We start from the raw sequence: 18605 nt of genomic DNA, 5'->3' as shown, positions 1-18605 counted from the left end.
AAGAAGGACATGGGATTTGTCATGTCAAAAAGTGTCCTACCCGAAAACAGTGTCCCGTTCAGTGAAACACAGGCCATTGAAAGTCGATCTCCCAAATTCAAAGATAGGCTGAAGCAGGTGGATGAGAGCTATCGTAGCTTTTTGTTTGATGGTGAGGTGACCCCATGTACTTCTGGTGAGGCAGGTAAACCAGTAGTCATCCTGCGGGATACGGGGGCCTCTCAGTCGTTAATGGTGGATGGTGGTATGACTTTTCCACCAGATAGTGCAGTTAATGCAAAAGTCTTGATTCAGACTGTTGATGGCAGTTATATGTCAGTTCCGCTGTATAGAGTGGATTTGAAGTGTGACCTAGTTTCTGGTCCTGTCACTGTTGGAGTTGTTCTTGAGTTGCCCATGGTAGGCATTGACTTCTTGTTGGGGAATGACTTGGCTGGGGATAAGGTGGTTGCGTCTCCAGTTGTTTCGGATAAACCAGTGGTGGTTGCTGAAACTGAGCAGTTGCAGGAGGAGTTTCCTGGGATTTTCCCAGATTGTGTTGTGACTAGGTCTCAGGCTCGTAGAGCTGTTCAAGATGATGCGGATTCTGTTGATGTGGAGGAGAATTCCGGTGTTTGGTTGGCAGAAACCTTTTTCAAGGATTTGAATGATGGGGTTGCTGTATTAGGCTCCGAGGCTAACAGTGATGGGCTGTTTAGCAAGTCTTCCTTGGTTGAAGCACAGCAGGCAGACTCTGAGTTGAAAGGCTTGTCTCAGACGGCGTGTTCTGAGGCTGAGGCTGAAAAGGTCCCTGAGTGCTATTATGTCAAAGATGGCATTTTGATGAGGAAGTGGAGACCTCCCCATAGGCCAGCTGATGAGGATTGGACGGTGGTCCGTCAAGTTGTTGTCCCTCCTAGTTACCGCGGTGAGATCTTGAGGATTGCTCACGAGTTACCTGTTGGCGGCCATTTAGGCGTCAGAAAGACAAAGGATCGGATCATGAGGCATTTCTATTGGCCAGGGTTGAATGTGGATGTGGCTGAGTTTTGCAAGACTTGTCACACATGTCAGGTGGCTGGTAAACCACAGCATTCAGTGAAGCCGGCGCCATTGATTCCGATACCTGCGTTTGAAGAACCATTCAGTCGGGTTCTAGTTGACTGTGTTGGACCTTTGCCTAGGACTAGGTCGGGTCATAAGTACCTCTTGACAATCATGGATATGTCTACACGGTTTCCAGAAGCTATCCCATTGAGAAATATCACTGCAAAGACTGTGGTAGATGCTCTAGTGCAGTTTTTCACTAGGTATGGGTTGCCCAAGGAAGTGCAGTCTGACCAAGGGTCAAATTTCATGTCAGGCATATTTCAAGAGGTGATGTATCGTTTGGGTGTGAAGCAGCTGAAGTCATCAGCTTATCATCCCCAATCCCAAGGTGCGTTGGAGCGCTACCACCAGACCCTAAAGACAATGATTAGGGCATTTTGTGAGGAGTATCCTGAGGATTGGGATAAGGGCATCCCTTTCCTGCTGTTCGCAACGAGAGACTCCCCAAATGAGTCAGCGGGTTTCAGTCCATTTGAGTTGGTGTACGGTCATGAAGTTAGGGGCCCACTGAAGCTCATCAAAGAGAAATTCATGACTGAGGATGATGAGGTCCACCTACTTGACTATGTGTCAAAGTTTCGTGAAAGGCTTTCAAAGGCTTGTGAGGTAGCTAGGGAACACTTGAAAGTGTCACAAGATTCAATGAAGAGAAAGGCAGACAAAAATGCCAAAGCCCGAACCTTCAAACCAGGTGACAAAGTTCTTGTACTGCTGCCCATACAAGGTGAACCACTGAAAGCCAAGTTCAGTGGCCCATACTGTGTCAAAAAGAAACTCAATGATGTGAACTATGTGATCAGTACACCAGGCAGACGAAAAGATCAGAGGGTGTGTCATGTAAAAATGCTGAAAGAGTGCTATGACAGAAAGTCAGTTGGTGTGACATAGGTAGTGGATAGCACAGTAGAAGTTAAGGGTGAAAGGTTTTCACCTCACATTACACATACAGTGTTTAGCTTATCCATTACTGAGGTACCGGTATGCAATTTGAGTTTGACATGATTAGCTCAGAAAATTCAAGCAATATCATTGGTATCCATGAAAAGAGAACATGGAATTAATGAAGCTATTCAAAAGGCATGCGATAGCATATGATTATTGTTGCTTGATTTGGATTTTACCTCACATTCGTTGTAAATAACAATGAGAAATTGTGAAGGTAAAAGAAACCCTTGCTACGGCAAGGCTTTCTTTTTCCCATGGGGGATGGTGTCACAAATGTACACACAAGTAGTTATGTACATGTATCAAGGCTGTATGCATGGTTGTTTAATGTGTATGTACACAGGGTGACCAGATTAATGGAGAACATTCTATATGATATAGATATAGTACATACAGGCTGACCAGATCAGTGGAGAATTTTCTACATGGTATACAATGTAGCTACAGTATATGTATGCATGTGACAGGAAATACATTATAGCTCACTCAATCTAGAATGATTTAACCCATTCCAGAAAATTCTAGGAAGTGCTGGCTGAGTGAGGCACTGCCCTTGTAACCCAATGCGATTGGTAGTTAATTTTGGCAATGATGTTATGCACATATTAGGCAGTGAGTCATCCAGGATTCCTGGAATTTGGACTTGCTAGTGTTACGACCAAAATCACTCTGAGAATGATCGCACAAAAGAAACAATCAACTGATGTTCAGGCGGTTTATTAACAGTGATATTGTGGGTACAGACTGGTAATCGGTTTTCACATCAGTACAATGATGATCAAGAGAAACAATTATAAATCAGTAATACAATCACTTACACGCATTACAGCCCAAATCGTAATCACGATGTTATATAGTCCCTTGGTGATGTCTAACTACGATGTTCGATGCACAGATGAATGGTCCTTGATGCACCGATGAATGATTCCTCCGACGTAAATCCAGAGGCACAGGTTGCAATAATCCACATTATAGATCCAGGGTAAATTCCACGATAAACAAGGTGTATGTCCACGGCGAAACGTGCAAAATCCAAACGTTATGACGACCACGTCCAGTTGATGCGTTGAATGATGATTCACTTTATAATGTCCAGCAAGGAATCCAGCCCGTCACAGCTTTGCCGTAATAATGTCCGTTGACACTAAAATATGGAGTCTCTCTCCAATGTAGGCAAATTAATTCTCTGCAGGCAAAATGTCTCCCAGGCCTTATCTCCACAAACACAGTTTGTATAGCAGGTCAGCAGGTAACACAGGACTGACTATAACAAGTCGCTTCAGAGCCAGAAGTGACGTAACTCTCAGAGCAGAGGTGTTGGGTACTCTGCCTACCTCAGAATTTCTCCTGCTTATATACTATCCATTCACCCCTTTCTAGTACATTCTGTAATTTTCTCCAACCTGGGGCCACATACCTGAACATACTAGCAAGTCCAAATTCCAGGAATCCTGGATGACTCACTGCCTAATATGTGCATAACATCATTGCCAAAATTAACTACCAATCACATTGGGTTACAAGGGCAGGGCCTCACTCAGCCAGCACTTCCTAGAATTTTCTGGAATGGGTTAAATCATTCTAGATTGAGTGAGCTATAATGTATTTGCTGTCACATGCATACATGTACTGTAGCTACATTGTATACCATGTAGAAAATTCTCCACTGATCTGGTCAGCCTGTATGTACTATATCTATATCATATAGAATGTTCTCCATTAATCTGGTCACCCTGTGTACATACACATTAAACAACCATGCATACAGCCTTGATACATGTACATAACTACTTGTGTGTACATTTGTGACACCATCCCCCATGGGAAAAAGAAAGCCTTGCCGTAGCAAGGGTTTCTTTTACCTTCACAATTTCTCATTGTTATTTACAATGAATGTGAGGTAAAATCCAACTCAAACAACCATAATCACATACTATCACATGCCTTTTGAAAAGCTGCATTGATTCCATGTTCTCTTTTCATGGATACCAGTTACATTGATATTGCTTGGATTCTCGGAGCTTATACAATCATGTCAAACTGTTTTGCATACATTAATGGATATGCTAAACACATACAATGTACACTGTAAGTGATATGCGGTGAAAACTTTTCACCTTTGATACTCTCTTCATGTTACACTCTTGACAAAGCGTCAGCAATTACATTATTTTTGCCTGCCACATGTTTGATTTTGAGAGCATATGGCTGCGTCATCATGCTCCATCTGAACAGTCTATTGTTCTTCATTTTGAACCTGTCTAAAAAGATCAAGGGGTTGTGGTCAGTATAGACCGTGATCTCCCCTTTGCTATTTGTCAAGTACACTTCATATTGCTGGAGGGCAAGGATGAGACTGAGAGCCTCCTTCTCGATAGTTGAGTATTTCTTTTGGTATGCGTTCAACTTTTTGGAAAAGTAGCTAACCGGTCGTTCAGTGCCTTCTTCATCTTCTTGGAGCAAAACCGCTCCCACTCCTACATCACTAGCATCGATTGCCACTTTGAATGGCTTTTGGAAGTCAGGAGCTGCCAGAACAGGCTCATTAGCAAGGACTGCTTTTAGTTTCTCGAAGGCCCTTTGACACTCATCAGTCCAGGTGTACTTTGCCTTACCCTTCAGCAGGTTTGTTAGGGGGGTGACTACAGTGCTGAAATTTGGCACAAATTTCCTGTAGAAACCAGCCATGCCCAGGAATCTGAGCAACTCCTTCTTGGATTGGGGAATGGGAAAGCCTAGTATAGCTTCTACCTTGGCTTCTCTTGGCAATACCTGTCCCTGACCGACTACATGCCCGAGATACACCACTTTGGCCTTTGCAAATTCACTCTTTGCCAGATTAATCACCAATCCGGCCTCCTTGAGTCGATCAAAAAGTTGCCGCAAGTGTGTAATGTGCTCTTCCCACGTGTCACTATACACTAGGATGTCATCAATGTATACTACACAGTTGTCAAGTCCGGCAATGATTTGGTTTGTTAGCCGTTGGAAGGTGGCCGGAGCATTTTTCATGCCGAATGGCATTACTTTGCATTGGAACAAGCCATCTGGTGTAGCAAAGGCAGAAATCTCCCTGGCTTTGTCGGTCAAGGGCACTTGCCAGTATCCCTTTAGAAGGTCTATTTTACTGACATATGCAGAATTTCCGACCCTGTCAATGCAGTCTTCTAGTCTGGGAATAGGGAAAGAATCTGTTTTCGTCACGGCGTTTACCTTTCGGTAATCTATACAGAATCTTTGAGACCCATCCGGTTTGGGCACCATGACGATTGGGGAGCTCCAACTGCTTTTACTCGGTTCTATTATGTCATTGTCTAACATGTACTGAACCTCTTCCCGTACTTTTTGCAGTTTGCTCGGGTTTAGTCTGTAAGGGTTTTGCTTGATAGGGTCAGCATCTCCTACATCAACATCATGTACAGTCAGAGGGGTGCAGCCTGGTTTGTCTTTACACAATTCTTTGTACTCATGTAACAGATTAGTCACATCTTTCCTCTGATTTTCAGGTAGGTAGTCCAGTGCCTCATCTACTTTCCCTAACATCTCTGAGTTAGACAACCTGGCACTAGAGGGCGCACTTCCATTCTCATCTTGGGCTTCTCCCTCTTCATCTACTACTTCTTCTACCACCTGAGCTACACCTACAGGCTGACTAGCCTTTCTCTCATAGTACTCTTTCAGCATGTTTACATGACACACCCTCTGATCTTTTCGTCTGTCTGGCGTACTGATCACATAGTTCACATCATTGAGTTTCTTTTTGACACAGTATGGGCCACTGAACTTGGCTTTCAGTGGTTCACCTTGTATGGGCAGCAGTACAAGAACTTTGTCACCTGGTTTGAAGGTTCGGGCTTTGGCATTTTTGTCTGCCTTTCTCTTCATTGAGTCTTGTGACACTTTCAAGTGTTTCCTAGCTACCTCACAAGCCTTTGAAAGCCTTTCACGAAACTTTGACACATAGTCAAGTAGGTGGACCTCATCATCCTCAGTCATGAATTTCTCTTTGATGAGCTTCAGTGGGCCCCTAACTTCATGACCGTACACCAACTCAAATGGGCTGAAACCCGTCGACTCATTTGGGGAGTCCCTCGTTGCGAATAGCAGGAAAGGGATGCCCTTATCCCAATCCTCGGGATACTCCTCACAAAATGCCCTAATCATTGTCTTTAGGGTCTGGTGGTAGCGCTCCAACGCACCTTGGGATTGGGGATGGTAAGCTGACGACTTCAGCTGCTTCACACCCAAACGATACATCACCTCTTGAAATATGCCTGACATGAAATTTGACCCTTGGTCAGACTGCACTTCCTTGGGCAACCCATACCTAGTGAAAAACTGCACTAGAGCATCTACCACAGTCTTAGCAGTGATATTTCGCAATGGGATAGCCTCTGGAAACCGTGTAGACATATCCATGATTGTCAAGAGGTACTTATGACCCGACCTAGTCCTAGGCAAAGGTCCAACACAGTCAACTAGAACCCGACTGAATGGTTCTTCAAACGCAGGTATCGGAATCAATGGCGCCGGCTTCACTGAATGCTGTGGTTTACCAGCCACCTGACATGTGTGACAAGTCTTGCAAAACTCAGCCACATCCACATTCAACCCTGGCCAATAGAAATGCCTCATGATCCGATCCTTTGTCTTTCTGACGCCTAAATGACCGCCAACTGGTAACTCGTGAGCAATCCTCAAGATCTCACCGCGGTAACAGGGAGGGACAACAACTTGACGGACCACCGTCCAATCCTCATCAGCTGGCCTATGGGGAGGTCTCCACTTCCTCATCAAAATGCCATCTTTGACATAATAGCACTCAGGGACCTTTTCAGCCTCAGCCTCAGAACACGCCGTCTGAGACAAGCCTTTCAACTCAGAGTCTGCCTGCTGTGCTTCAACCAAGGAAGACTTGCTAAACAGTCCATCACTGTTAGCCTCGGAGCCTAATACAGCAACCCCATCATTCAGATCCTTGAAAAAGGTTTCTGCCAACCAAACACCGGAATTCTCCTCCACATCAACAGAGTCCGCATCATCTTGAACAGCTCTACGAGCCTGAGACCTAGTCACAACACAATCTGGGAAAATCCCAGGAAACTCCTCCTGCAACTGCTCAGTTTCAGCAACCACCACTGGTTTATCCGAAACAACTGGAGACGCAACCACCTTATCCCCAGCCAAGTCATTCCCCAACAGGAAGTCAATGCCTACCATGGGCAACTCAGGAACAACTCCAACAGTGACAGGACCAGAAACTAGGTCACACTTCAAATCCACTCTATACAGTGGTACTGACATATAACTGCCATCAACAGTCTGAATCAAGACTTTTGCATTCACTGCACTATCTGGTGGAAAAGTCATACCACCATCCACCATCAATGACTGAGAGGCCCCTGTATCCCGCAGGATGACTACTGGTTTACCTGCCTCACCAGAAGTACATGGGGTCACCTCACCATCAAACAAAAAGCTACGATAGCTCTCATCCACCTGCTTAGTCCTATCTTTGAATTTGGGAGATCGACTTTCAATGGCCTGTGTTTCACTGAAAGGGACACTATTTTCGGGTAGGACACTTTTTGACATAACAAATCCCATGTCCTTCTTTGTTTTGTTTTGCAACTTCCAACACTGTGACTTTACATGCCCTGTCTTGTTACAGTGAAAACATTTGATGACATTTGCACTTGTACTGGACCCTTTGTCAGATTGAGGCTTTGGTGCCGATGAAGTTTCAGAACTCGTGCCTTTTCCAGAACCAGCATTCTTTGGATTGCTCGACTCAGTTTTGTCTCTCTTGTTTCCAGAGAAATTCCTGAAAGGTGGTCTGTTGTCATTTCTGTGGGTCAGCTCATACTCATCAGCCATCAAGGCTGCTTTATGCAAACTTGTCACTTTGTGATCATCCAAATGCGACCTCACACTGAAAGCAACACTCTTTTTGAATTCTTCCAAGAGAACAACCTCACGTAGGTTATCAAAATCCTGATCCACTTTCAGGGATCTATACCACCTATCAAACATCATTTCTTTTTCACGAGCAAACTCAACATGTGTCTGGCCTGGTTTGCGGTACGAATTTCTGAACTTATGTCTGTACGCCTCTGGCACCAACTCATACGCATTCAACACTGCCTTCTTGACTGTAGCATAGTCACGTGATTGCTCTTCAGAGAGAGATGAGTACACATCAGCTGCTTTGCCGACAAACACACTTTGAAGGAGCATGGGCCAAAATTCCTGTGGCCATTTCAAACTGTTAGCCACCTTCTCAAATGACACAAAGTATGCATCAACTCTGTTTTCCTCAAACTTTGGCACCAATCGAATGTTCTTGGCCAAATCAAATTCAGAGGGAGCCCTTTCACGATTTCCAACAGTTTGTGCATGAGTCAATTCCATCTCACGCAATTTCAGTTGTTGCTCCACTTCAATTTTCTTCATTTCAATTTCTCTTTCTACTTCTCTAGCCCTTTCCCTTTCCTTCATTTCCATTTCTCTTTGTTCTCTTTCCCTCTCTCTTTCCCTTTCTCTTTCCTTTAATTCCATTTCTCTAGCCCATTCCCTTTCCTTCATTTCCATTTCTCTAGCCCTTTGCTCTCTTTCTAGTTCTAATCTCATCTTCTCTTTCTCCATTTCCAATTTCGCAAGCTCAAGCCGTGTTTGATCTGAAATTTGAGCTCGATCTGGAATGTCAATGTCTTCTTTGAGCTCCATGTGACCAGCTACCAAGTCAAGAATCTCTGCCTTTCTTACACCTTGTGGAACATCAACATTCAAATGCTGTGCAATAGCAGTCAAATCACATTTGCGTAACCTTTGCAAATCTTTGAGGGACAAATCTGTCCTCTGAACAAATGCCTGAACATCCATTGTACTGATTGACATTGTCACAATGTATACACACAATGTACAATTGAACAATCAACTCAACTGGTATTTTGTCTGTACCAATATTCTGGATTCCGGAACGTTCCAAATTCTAAGTTTGGCTTTAAATTCACTTCTCGGACACAAGCCCCCAATTTTGTTACGACCAAAATCACTCTGAGAATGATCGCACAAAAGAAACAATCAACTGATGTTCAGGCGGTTTATTAACAGTGATATTGTGGGTACAGACTGGTAATCGGTTTTCACATCAGTACAATAATGATCAAGAGAAACAATTATAAATCAGTAATACAATCACTTACACGCATTACAGCCCAAATCGTAATCACGATGTTATATAGTCCCTTGGTGATGTCTAACTACGATGTTCGATGCACAGATGAATGGTCCTTGATGCACCGATGAATGATTCCTCCGACGTAAATCCAGAGGCACAGGTTGCAATAATCCACATTATAGATCCAGGGTAAATTCCACGATAAACAAGGTGTATGTCCACGGCGAAACGTGCAAAATCCAAACGTTATGACGACCACGTCCAGTTGATGCGTTGAATGATGATTCACTTTATAATGTCCAGCAAGGAATCCAGCCCGTCACAGCTTTGCCGTAATAATGTCCGTTGACACTAAAATATGGAGTCTCTCTCCAATGTAGGCAAATTAATTCTCTGCAGGCAAAATGTCTCCCAGGCCTTATCTCCACAAACACAGTTTGTATAGCAGGTCAGCAGGTAACACAGGACTGACTATAACAAGTCGCTTCAGAGCCAGAAGTGACGTAACTCTCAGAGCAGAGGTGTTGGGTACTCTGCCTACCTCAGAATTTCTCCTGCTTATATACTATCCATTCACCCCTTTCTAGTACATTCTGTAATTTTCTCCAACCTGGGGCCACATACCTGAACATACTAGCAAGTCCAAATTCCAGGAATCCTGGATGACTCACTGCCTAATATGTGCATAACATCATTGCCAAAATTAACTACCAATCACATTGGGTTACAAGGGCAGGGCCTCACTCAGCCAGCACTTCCTAGAATTTTCTGGAATGGGTTAAATCATTCTAGATTGAGTGAGCTATAATGTATTTGCTGTCACATGCATACATGTACTGTAGCTACATTGTATACCATGTAGAAAATTCTCCACTGATCTGGTCAGCCTGTATGTACTATATCTATATCATATAGAATGTTCTCCATTAATCTGGTCACCCTGTGTACATACACATTAAACAACCATGCATACAGCCTTGATACATGTACATAACTACTTGTGTGTACATTTGTGACACTAGTATGTTCAGGTATGTGGCCCCAGGTTGGAGAAAATTACAGAATGTACTAGAAAGGGGTGAATGGATAGTATATAAGCAGGAGAAATTCTGAGGTAGGCAGAGTACCCAACACCTCTGCTCTGAGAGTTACGTCACTTCTGGCTCTGAAGCGACTTGTTATAGTCAGTCCTGTGTTACCTGCTGACCTGCTATACAAACTGTGTTTGTGGAGATAAGGCCTGGGAGACATTTTGCTTGCAGAGAATTAATTTGCCTACGTTGGAGATAGACTCCATATTTTAGTGTCAACGGACATTATTACGGCAAAGCTGTTGACGGGCTGGTTTCTTTGCTGGACATTATAAAGTGAATCATCATTCAACGCATCAACTGGACGTGGTCGTCATAACATTTGGATTCTGCCCGTTTCCTGTGGATTCCGCACGTTTCGCTGTGGACGTACATATCGTGGAATTTACCCCGGATCTATAACGTGGATTATTGCAACCCGTGCCTCTGGATTTACGTCGGAGGAATCATTCATCGGTGCATCAAGGACCATTCATCTGTGCATCGAACATCGTAGTTAGACATCACCAAGGGACTATATAACATCGTGATTACGATTTGGGCTGTAATGCGTGTAAGTGATTTTATTACTGATTTATAATTGCTTCTCTTGATCATTATTGTACTGATGTGAAAACCGATTACGAGTCTGTACCCACAATATCCCTGTTAATAAACCGCCTGAACATTAGTTGATTGTTTCTTTTGTGCGATCATTCTCAGAGTGATTTTGGTCGTAACAAGTGAATGCAGAATTTATACTACTACTAGTGTTTAAAAAAAAAAAATCAAAAAAATAGATTGAGGCAAATTGGACAATTGGATCATATATTATTTTTTCAGTGTAATGAAAGAACATCTGACTTATCTCTTTAGAATGCAAACTGATGTATTATAAGTCTACCCTTTTCAACATACCAATTACAAATATCAAGAAAATATAGATTTTTCATGGAAAATGACATTGTATAGCCATGGCTGCACACTAACCCATTTTTTTTTCCTACTGGTCTGACCAGCGGATACCCAGTTTCTCTATTTTTACTGGTCCATTCTTGACAGAGTTACTGGTCCAACAGTGATTTGTTGTCCGGTCCAGACTGTCGGACCAGTGCCAGTGTGCAGCTTTGGTGTAGGATTCTCTTTACATTTTAAAAATCATATCATTTCACTACTGTAATATCATCGAGTATTGTAGTCTTTTATCTAATGATGATGTCACATGGATTTGAAAACCCAAACTATCCATAACGTTTTTAAACAGAAGTGCTGATTTTCCTCAAATATCGTCATGCACACAGCAGAATGTTGTTAACGCACGTCCCTGTGTGTAGCAGAATGTCATTAACCCTATGCGCACTCCCACAGCCTAGCGACAATCTGCCATGTGCACGACAATATCTCGATGTGTTTTTCTAATTTTGGCACTTGTTTAATTCACATACATGTTTTGGGTGATTTCCCTTGAAGAAAGTATAGGATATAAACTAGATTTTACTGTAACCCATATTGTTCAACACTTTGTTCAACATATTGTTCAACAGCCCTTCTATCAGTGGGCAAGTCCAAGCTATTTGATCACACAAGACTGAAAATTCAAAATGGGTCAATCTACTTGGTATCATTTTAAAGCTAAGAAGTTAGAATACATGAATTTCAAAAAGAAAAAGTAAAAATCCTAAACTCTAAAAAAAATTTAGAGTAACGCGTGGGACATTCAAAATTCTGCATTTTAAAATATATCTTTTAAATTTTACAAGTTTTTATGGAAATAAGTATGGTGACCTTAAGTCTGAATAACAAGTTATCATGACTATGATTTTCAGTTTCTCAACTGATTAAATATGCAAATGAGGGATTGGCCAAAATTAGCATGTCCCACGCGTTACTTTTTTAGGTCATTATTTCTCATTTGCATAAAAGTTAATGATTAAATTGACTTGAAACTTTCAAAAGACCAAATTCACAATGGACCTAATCATATCCAAGAGATAAAAAGTTAGTCTTATAAATCTCATAGTCATACTTGCAATTTTTAATTAAATTTAGTAACGCGTGGGACATTTCAGTAACGCAAGGGACGATTTGTGTACAAGTCAGTGGAAGTGTACTAAATCTTAGTCTTCTGTGGGAAATGTGTACATTATTGAGGGATTTTTAGTAATTTTCTGAATTCTGACTTGAAATTTGGTGAAAAGTTCCACTTTGGATAAATAATTCACAAAAGATCATTACATGCTACTTGCAAGGTCACATTCAAAGTCAAATGTCAAAAAATAAAGGATAACACAGGCATTTCATATTTTTTATTATATCTATTGTTCTGGTGGGTCTAAATCATTGAAATTTGCAAGAATTTATTAGAAATACATCTATTTAGATAATTAGTACCACATATTAAAGTTTCTCTGAGTAAATGTGCAATTCACATCACAATATTCATAGTGACAAAAATGTCCCACGCGTTACTATACCTATCTTTCTATAATTGACCTTAAGAGAAAATAGTTTCATGATTTTTTCTGAAATATTTTGTTTCAGGTACAGTTATTGTTGTAGAAAAAGATGTTTGTAATGATTTTATAGTATACCAAGTATTTTCACAATAATTGAGATAAAAAGTAAAAGAAGAAAAAAAAGGACAATCTTTCTGGTCCCACGCGTTACTGGAGAATAAATTTGCATAAAGAGAATACTGAACGCGTGATTCTCATTATTTCTATTGTTTTGAACGAAGATACCTACTAGCTATCAAAAGCAGCCCAACATATGAAATTCAATCTTAACAGTGCAATATAGGGCTAAATCTTCTTGTGATGTCCCACGCGTTACTGGTGCAAAATAGCTTGGACTTGCCCCAGTATGAACTATCCAAAGCAAGCATTAACTGCAGCATTTCCACTCTCAGCTTAAGTGCCTAAACTAAGTAAAAATTAACAACTGATGAAAGAACATTAATGCATACATATTGCTAAAGAGCTGAGGATATGGCCTAGAACTTTCTTGCATACTATTTCATTTCATTTCATTTCAGCATGAGAACAAAGAAAAATATAATGCCGCAAATGAAAACGGATGTGCCATCACCAGAATTTATATTTGCAGTTCATATCAATCCAGCTGTCTTGGTTTCCAGGGCATGGCAAATACACAATAATTATTGAAAATGATAACTTGGATGGCAAAGCCCGTACTCACTGGGAAATGTGAACACCAAAATCTTGCCATTTAAATGAGAAATGGACTGATCTTTTGGTACACTTTGACATGGTTGTGATAGACATTGCGTTTAACATACTTCTCCTAAAATGCAGCATGTACAAAATGTCTACAAACAAGAAGACCGTAGGTTTCATATGAGGGCAATACTAATCTCCCAGTATCTCCGTCACACACATGTTTATGACAAACCACAATAAAAAGCTGCATGCTGTTGGCAGAATAATGCAGATTGGAGTGTAGTTGCTATGCCGAGTAAGACATAGGGACATTTGAGACAAATCTTAGCAGTTGTCAAAGAGTTTGTTTGGAAAACAAAAGTCTTTTCCTATCACCAGTTTAATAGCAGACATGCATTATTTGTCAGTACACTGTACCTTGCCATACTGAGCTCCTGCATCAAGGATCACAATCTTTTCTCCACATCCTCCGTTGACAGTCTTGTGATTAAGGTCCCCATTCATGATTGAATCTGGATTATCAAGGAAAAAAAAAACAACTTTTATTCTATCAATTTCAATCAAAATCACAAGTAATCAACATCTCTCTCTTTCTGCACACCATGCTGCATTATATACCAAACATCCATTTGAACTGTCTTCTTTGTTAGAAGGCATGCCCAATTACATGCTATGCTTTTGAATACCATGCCTAAGTCTACAAAGTCCAGTACAAGACATTTTAAGATCCTTTGGTACATTTCAGAGCCACATTGCACTTCTCGATAACCGATTTGGTTCAAATCTATACAAGTGATTGAAAATAGGCTATAAGTATTCCTGTAATTTTGGTGCAGTATGGGCAAGTGGAATTTGAAATCTAGACTGTAACTACAGTCAAACCTGCCTTAGCGGCCACCTGTCTATATAGCGGCCACTGAAAAATCCCTCCTCCTCCCAAAAAGAGAAGCCCTGTTATAGACCCTGTGTATAGGGGCCACCTGTCTAACATGGCCAGCTGCCACAAATTTTGTTTCCCACAGGCACATTATATTTTAACCTGTCCATAGCGGGGCCACAGACCAACATGGAGCCATAACCTAGCCAATGATTCAGCATGTTTTTCTGCTTTGTAGCCGTGCCAGTCATTCATGGTCAACGTTCAGTGCATTCATCACTCATTCAGTCATATTTTTGTTCAACTCTAATAATACATTCAAAATTATATCTATTAACATAACAATGTATATATGTTTAAGATATCAAACTACTTTTTTTTTCTCAATACTGATTTTGTTAAATATATCATAAAATTTCACAACATCCCCAAATATTATCACCCTGATAATCCCCCAGTTTTCAGACAGCCTCTCCAGAATTCAGACACGTGCTATTCAATGTCAATACGCATACAAGGCCGGTGGAAAGTGAGCACGCGCCATACCTTATTGCTGCAAAGTTGCATAAGGGATGTTGCAGCGCCTGTTCGTGTCTGAATTCTGGTGACTCAGCACTTGCATTCAGCCCCTGTACATTTATTCACTGCATCAGCACATACGGAGATTTTGTTTTTATTTTGTGTTTTTGAGGATACCATCACACTCTAAGCTTGCAATAAACGAAAAATCTCACAACAGAACAGCTTAATTTTTCAATTTTTAGCACTTTTTCGGTGACCCCGATTCTTAACATGGGGCCTAATTCATGCGTGCTTTGGAAAAAAAAATTGCAGCGATTTTGCATTTTTTACGGCAAAATTTGGGATTTTGGATGGATTTTTGGAGGCGACTCCAGCACTTCCCTGTGGTGAACGAGTGTGCCAGCATGTGAAACGATGTGATAAGCATGTGTTGTGACAGTAGAATTTGATGACTTGTGAATGTGATAAGTGATAATTGTCCGGATTCTGGAAGCCGGCCGAAATCTGGGGTTTTACTCTCTAACATTACTCTTGTCTACGTCAGTACGTGTCTCACATCACAAACATGAGCTCATTACAGGATTTTTAGCAACAAACAGATCTACAGTATTAGAGCAAGTGGCCCTTGGTTCGACAGGGTGCACTCTTACAAATAAAAATTCATTGAAATTCATGAATAAAAAATGGCGCATATCAAGTGCAAAATTCAAACTATGCAACTACCTCCACACGTGTTCCAAAGAGCACAACTGTGGGCCACGTCGCCAGACCCCCGAAATCATTGTCGCGACCCTCCCGGGTCAACTCGCATAAGCGGTTAACAGGTAAGTAACGGGTAAGTAAAGTTGCACAGCAACACATATAGACTCGTTTCATTCTAAGTTTCAAAGTTACTAGTCCATTTATCTGCATTGAATCTGTACAGCGTGTATACCTACAGCCATGATGGCAGCCGTTATTGAGATAACTTGAGTGTTTACGTGATATTTATATTTTGCATTCCACCCGTCACGCAGACAATTCCCCATAACCAGCAATAGAAAGATAGCCGGGCTGCTGATTGGCTGACCGCCCGGCCGTCCGCTTCACCGCACTGCGTGGTGTGCGAGATTCACTACTCCGTGGATCGGTGTGGTGTACACAATGTGCTGCAATCAACATGCGTGCTTGCCATTGTGTTATGTAGCGGCTATGGCAGCGAGCTCGACTGAAGAGCTCCCATCAGTACACAACGCTATACAAACCACACAATATGGCGACCAATTTGCATTGTGGTGTTGAGCTTCTTATGTGTGTCGCTCCACACCCGTACAATGTACATGTCGCTACCATACAAATCGCATGTATTGATACACACACACCAACGAACACAACGAACTACTTCACAAATTCATACCTTAAAATCATGTAAAAATATGGCTTCGCTGAATACATGGTTACACCGAAGCAGGAAAATATTTTGCCAAAAATCGAAGACTTGATGTAAAAATGCTGAGTTTGGTATCAAACTGTTCGGCCAATCGCGCTGGAAATCGTCGCACACATATGTTATAACGTTGTGGGAAAATATGTAAATGACTACTGGGTAAAGAGCCAATGATGATGCAGCTTCAGTATAGCTCCCGATTCATAAATGAAAAATGACGTCATGCTAACGCGAGCAAGGGCAGTAGCGAATCGCGCATGCGCGGCTTGCCTGTGTATATCTTCTGCGTGCCTGTGCCAGAATTTGCAGTATCACCATGGTTCAGCAACGTGTTGTGTATGCGTTGAATCTCTCGCACAGCGTGTGGAGTACATGGAGTACCATGCTCTCGTAGTGCGATACCGTGCAATGTACTATCTTACAGTTTCGCCCGCACATGGCACGCTCGCTAATACATTCACATAGGCAGGGCGAGCGCACAGGGTTGTAGTACATCGCGAATGTCGAACCATGGTCACCCGGTGCCGAACAATGGTCACGGGCATTCGAACGATGGTTGCAGCGCAAGCGTATGGATCATGCACGCTATTTTGATTCCGCAACTTAAGATGTCGAATCAAGGGCCACTTGCTTTAGACGTTAGTTTACTGGTTTAGAGCATTTAAGACCTAGAAATCTAGTATCATCGTAATTATAAACGCCCAGAAACTCTAGTGAACACAACTAGCTAGTCGTGTTCACTAGAGTTTCTGGGCGCCTAGTAGTAGGAAATGTTGGATCTAACATCTAGAAGTCTATGTTGACCTTAACTATACACAGCCCAGTCCCTGTACATGGTACGTCGCGACAGGGCTGTACGCGCGCGACCACCAATCACTAGGAGTGCGACGTAATCGTATCACGATAGCTTTGACTTTTGATACTTACGATCATTTTTGTCACCTCAAACTCATCGAGTATACTCTTCAATATTCACTCTACATCTGATGCTATATATATTCAAATGTACGTAATGAAACTTACCGAAATTGATCATCATATCCAGCATGTCCACACTGTACACAATCTTTCACGCCAGGCCAAGCTTAGATATCGGGTGGTCACGTGATGTGAATGCCCTTTCAAAAGGTCGCGCTGTCGACCGTGCTGCTACACTCAAGCAGCGTACGCACGGTTACTAGTATACAGCTATAAACTGTACTGGGCTTGGCGGCGGCTGGCGTCTGGTCGGGCGAGGAACATTGAGCTCCATACCACGGTTATTGTGTAGCAGACGCCAAGGTTTGTTCGACACTTTCAACGCACACGCGCTCGCTCTGGAGCACATCCGGTCACGCATGCGCATAAGTCAAGGCGCCATTTTGAATCCTGCAACGACGAAGCCCGACGGTCAGGAATTGCACCAGAAAGTGTCATTTATTTTTTCCACGGACTTATCGCAAGTGGTCTCCATGGACCCAGTGTGGCGAACTATTCTTCTGTAATAGAAACATGCATTTAACGTGAGTAAAGTATTCTGTTTAAAGGAGAAAAGTATACATGTTCCTATTCCTAAGTTTTGTAGTTGTGTTGAGGTTCCTCACTTCGAGGCTGCATGCCGTGCGCGTCAGACGCTGTTTTCGCATAGCGTAACAGTGTCTGGTCGGGCTATGTTGACCTAGACTAGATCTAGAGTAGACTAGCCTAGATCTAGTAGTATTTAATATTAGATCTGTCTATCCTCTCTCATTCAGGCTCTGAATAGACTGTCGAGCTGTCTACAACTTAGTGTCTAGAAAACTAGATCTAGCCCTACTAATTTTACACTACTTTTAATTTGTCTGTCATTATAGATGTTCCCTAGCTAGGGCTAGGTCTATGGCTTAGACGCCTATTGAGTGTTGATACATGAAGCACATGCACATTTGCCACAAGTTTTAAACAAATAAAAGAACCGGCGGAAAAAAAAAAAAAATCATGTTTTCCAACGTGGAATCCCATATGTGGGACCACACATCAAACCAGAGCACTATAACACTCAACATGCAACACCAGTTCCGCAGTATTAATACAATCAGAAGATAAAACAAATGCCTGACAAATGGTTTGTGCTGACAACAACAGTTCTAGATTTCGTCAAAAGACTTCTTGTCAAAGCATACGGTATGCATACCTTACTTACAGCGGCAATTTCCACACCACTTGTGATGATTCTTTTCGATCTTTCGACCGCTGCTTTGCGAGAACGCGCAGGTTATTCGTAACGTGTATTATGGTTTTTGCGTACTTTAGTATACTAAACTCACTGACTAAACTTCTGTACGTACAGCTAGCTGCC

The 18605-nt window shown here is 42.0% G+C and overlaps 1 protein-coding gene across 2 annotated transcripts in view; it reads right to left on the bottom strand.

The window, feature by feature from the left end:
• LOC140238416 (GMP synthase [glutamine-hydrolyzing]-like) overlaps positions 1-13971 on the bottom strand; it is a 104012-nt gene extending 90041 nt beyond the window's left edge. For both annotated transcript variants that reach the window (XM_072318322.1, XM_072318321.1), the window contains exon 1: positions 13881-13971. In XM_072318322.1, the coding sequence (XP_072174423.1) occupies positions 13881-13967 (87 nt within the window). In that variant the 5' untranslated portion in view covers positions 13968-13971. The remainder of the gene's footprint in view (positions 1-13880) is intronic.
• Between the last annotated feature and the right edge of the window lie 4634 nt (positions 13972-18605).

Source organism: Diadema setosum, chromosome 15 (assembly GCF_964275005.1).
Source record: "Diadema setosum chromosome 15, eeDiaSeto1, whole genome shotgun sequence".
Taxonomy (NCBI): Eukaryota; Metazoa; Echinodermata; class Echinoidea; order Diadematoida; family Diadematidae; genus Diadema; species Diadema setosum.
The sequence above is the reverse complement of the archived record's forward strand: the minus strand, read 5'-3'. Positions and strand labels throughout refer to the sequence as shown.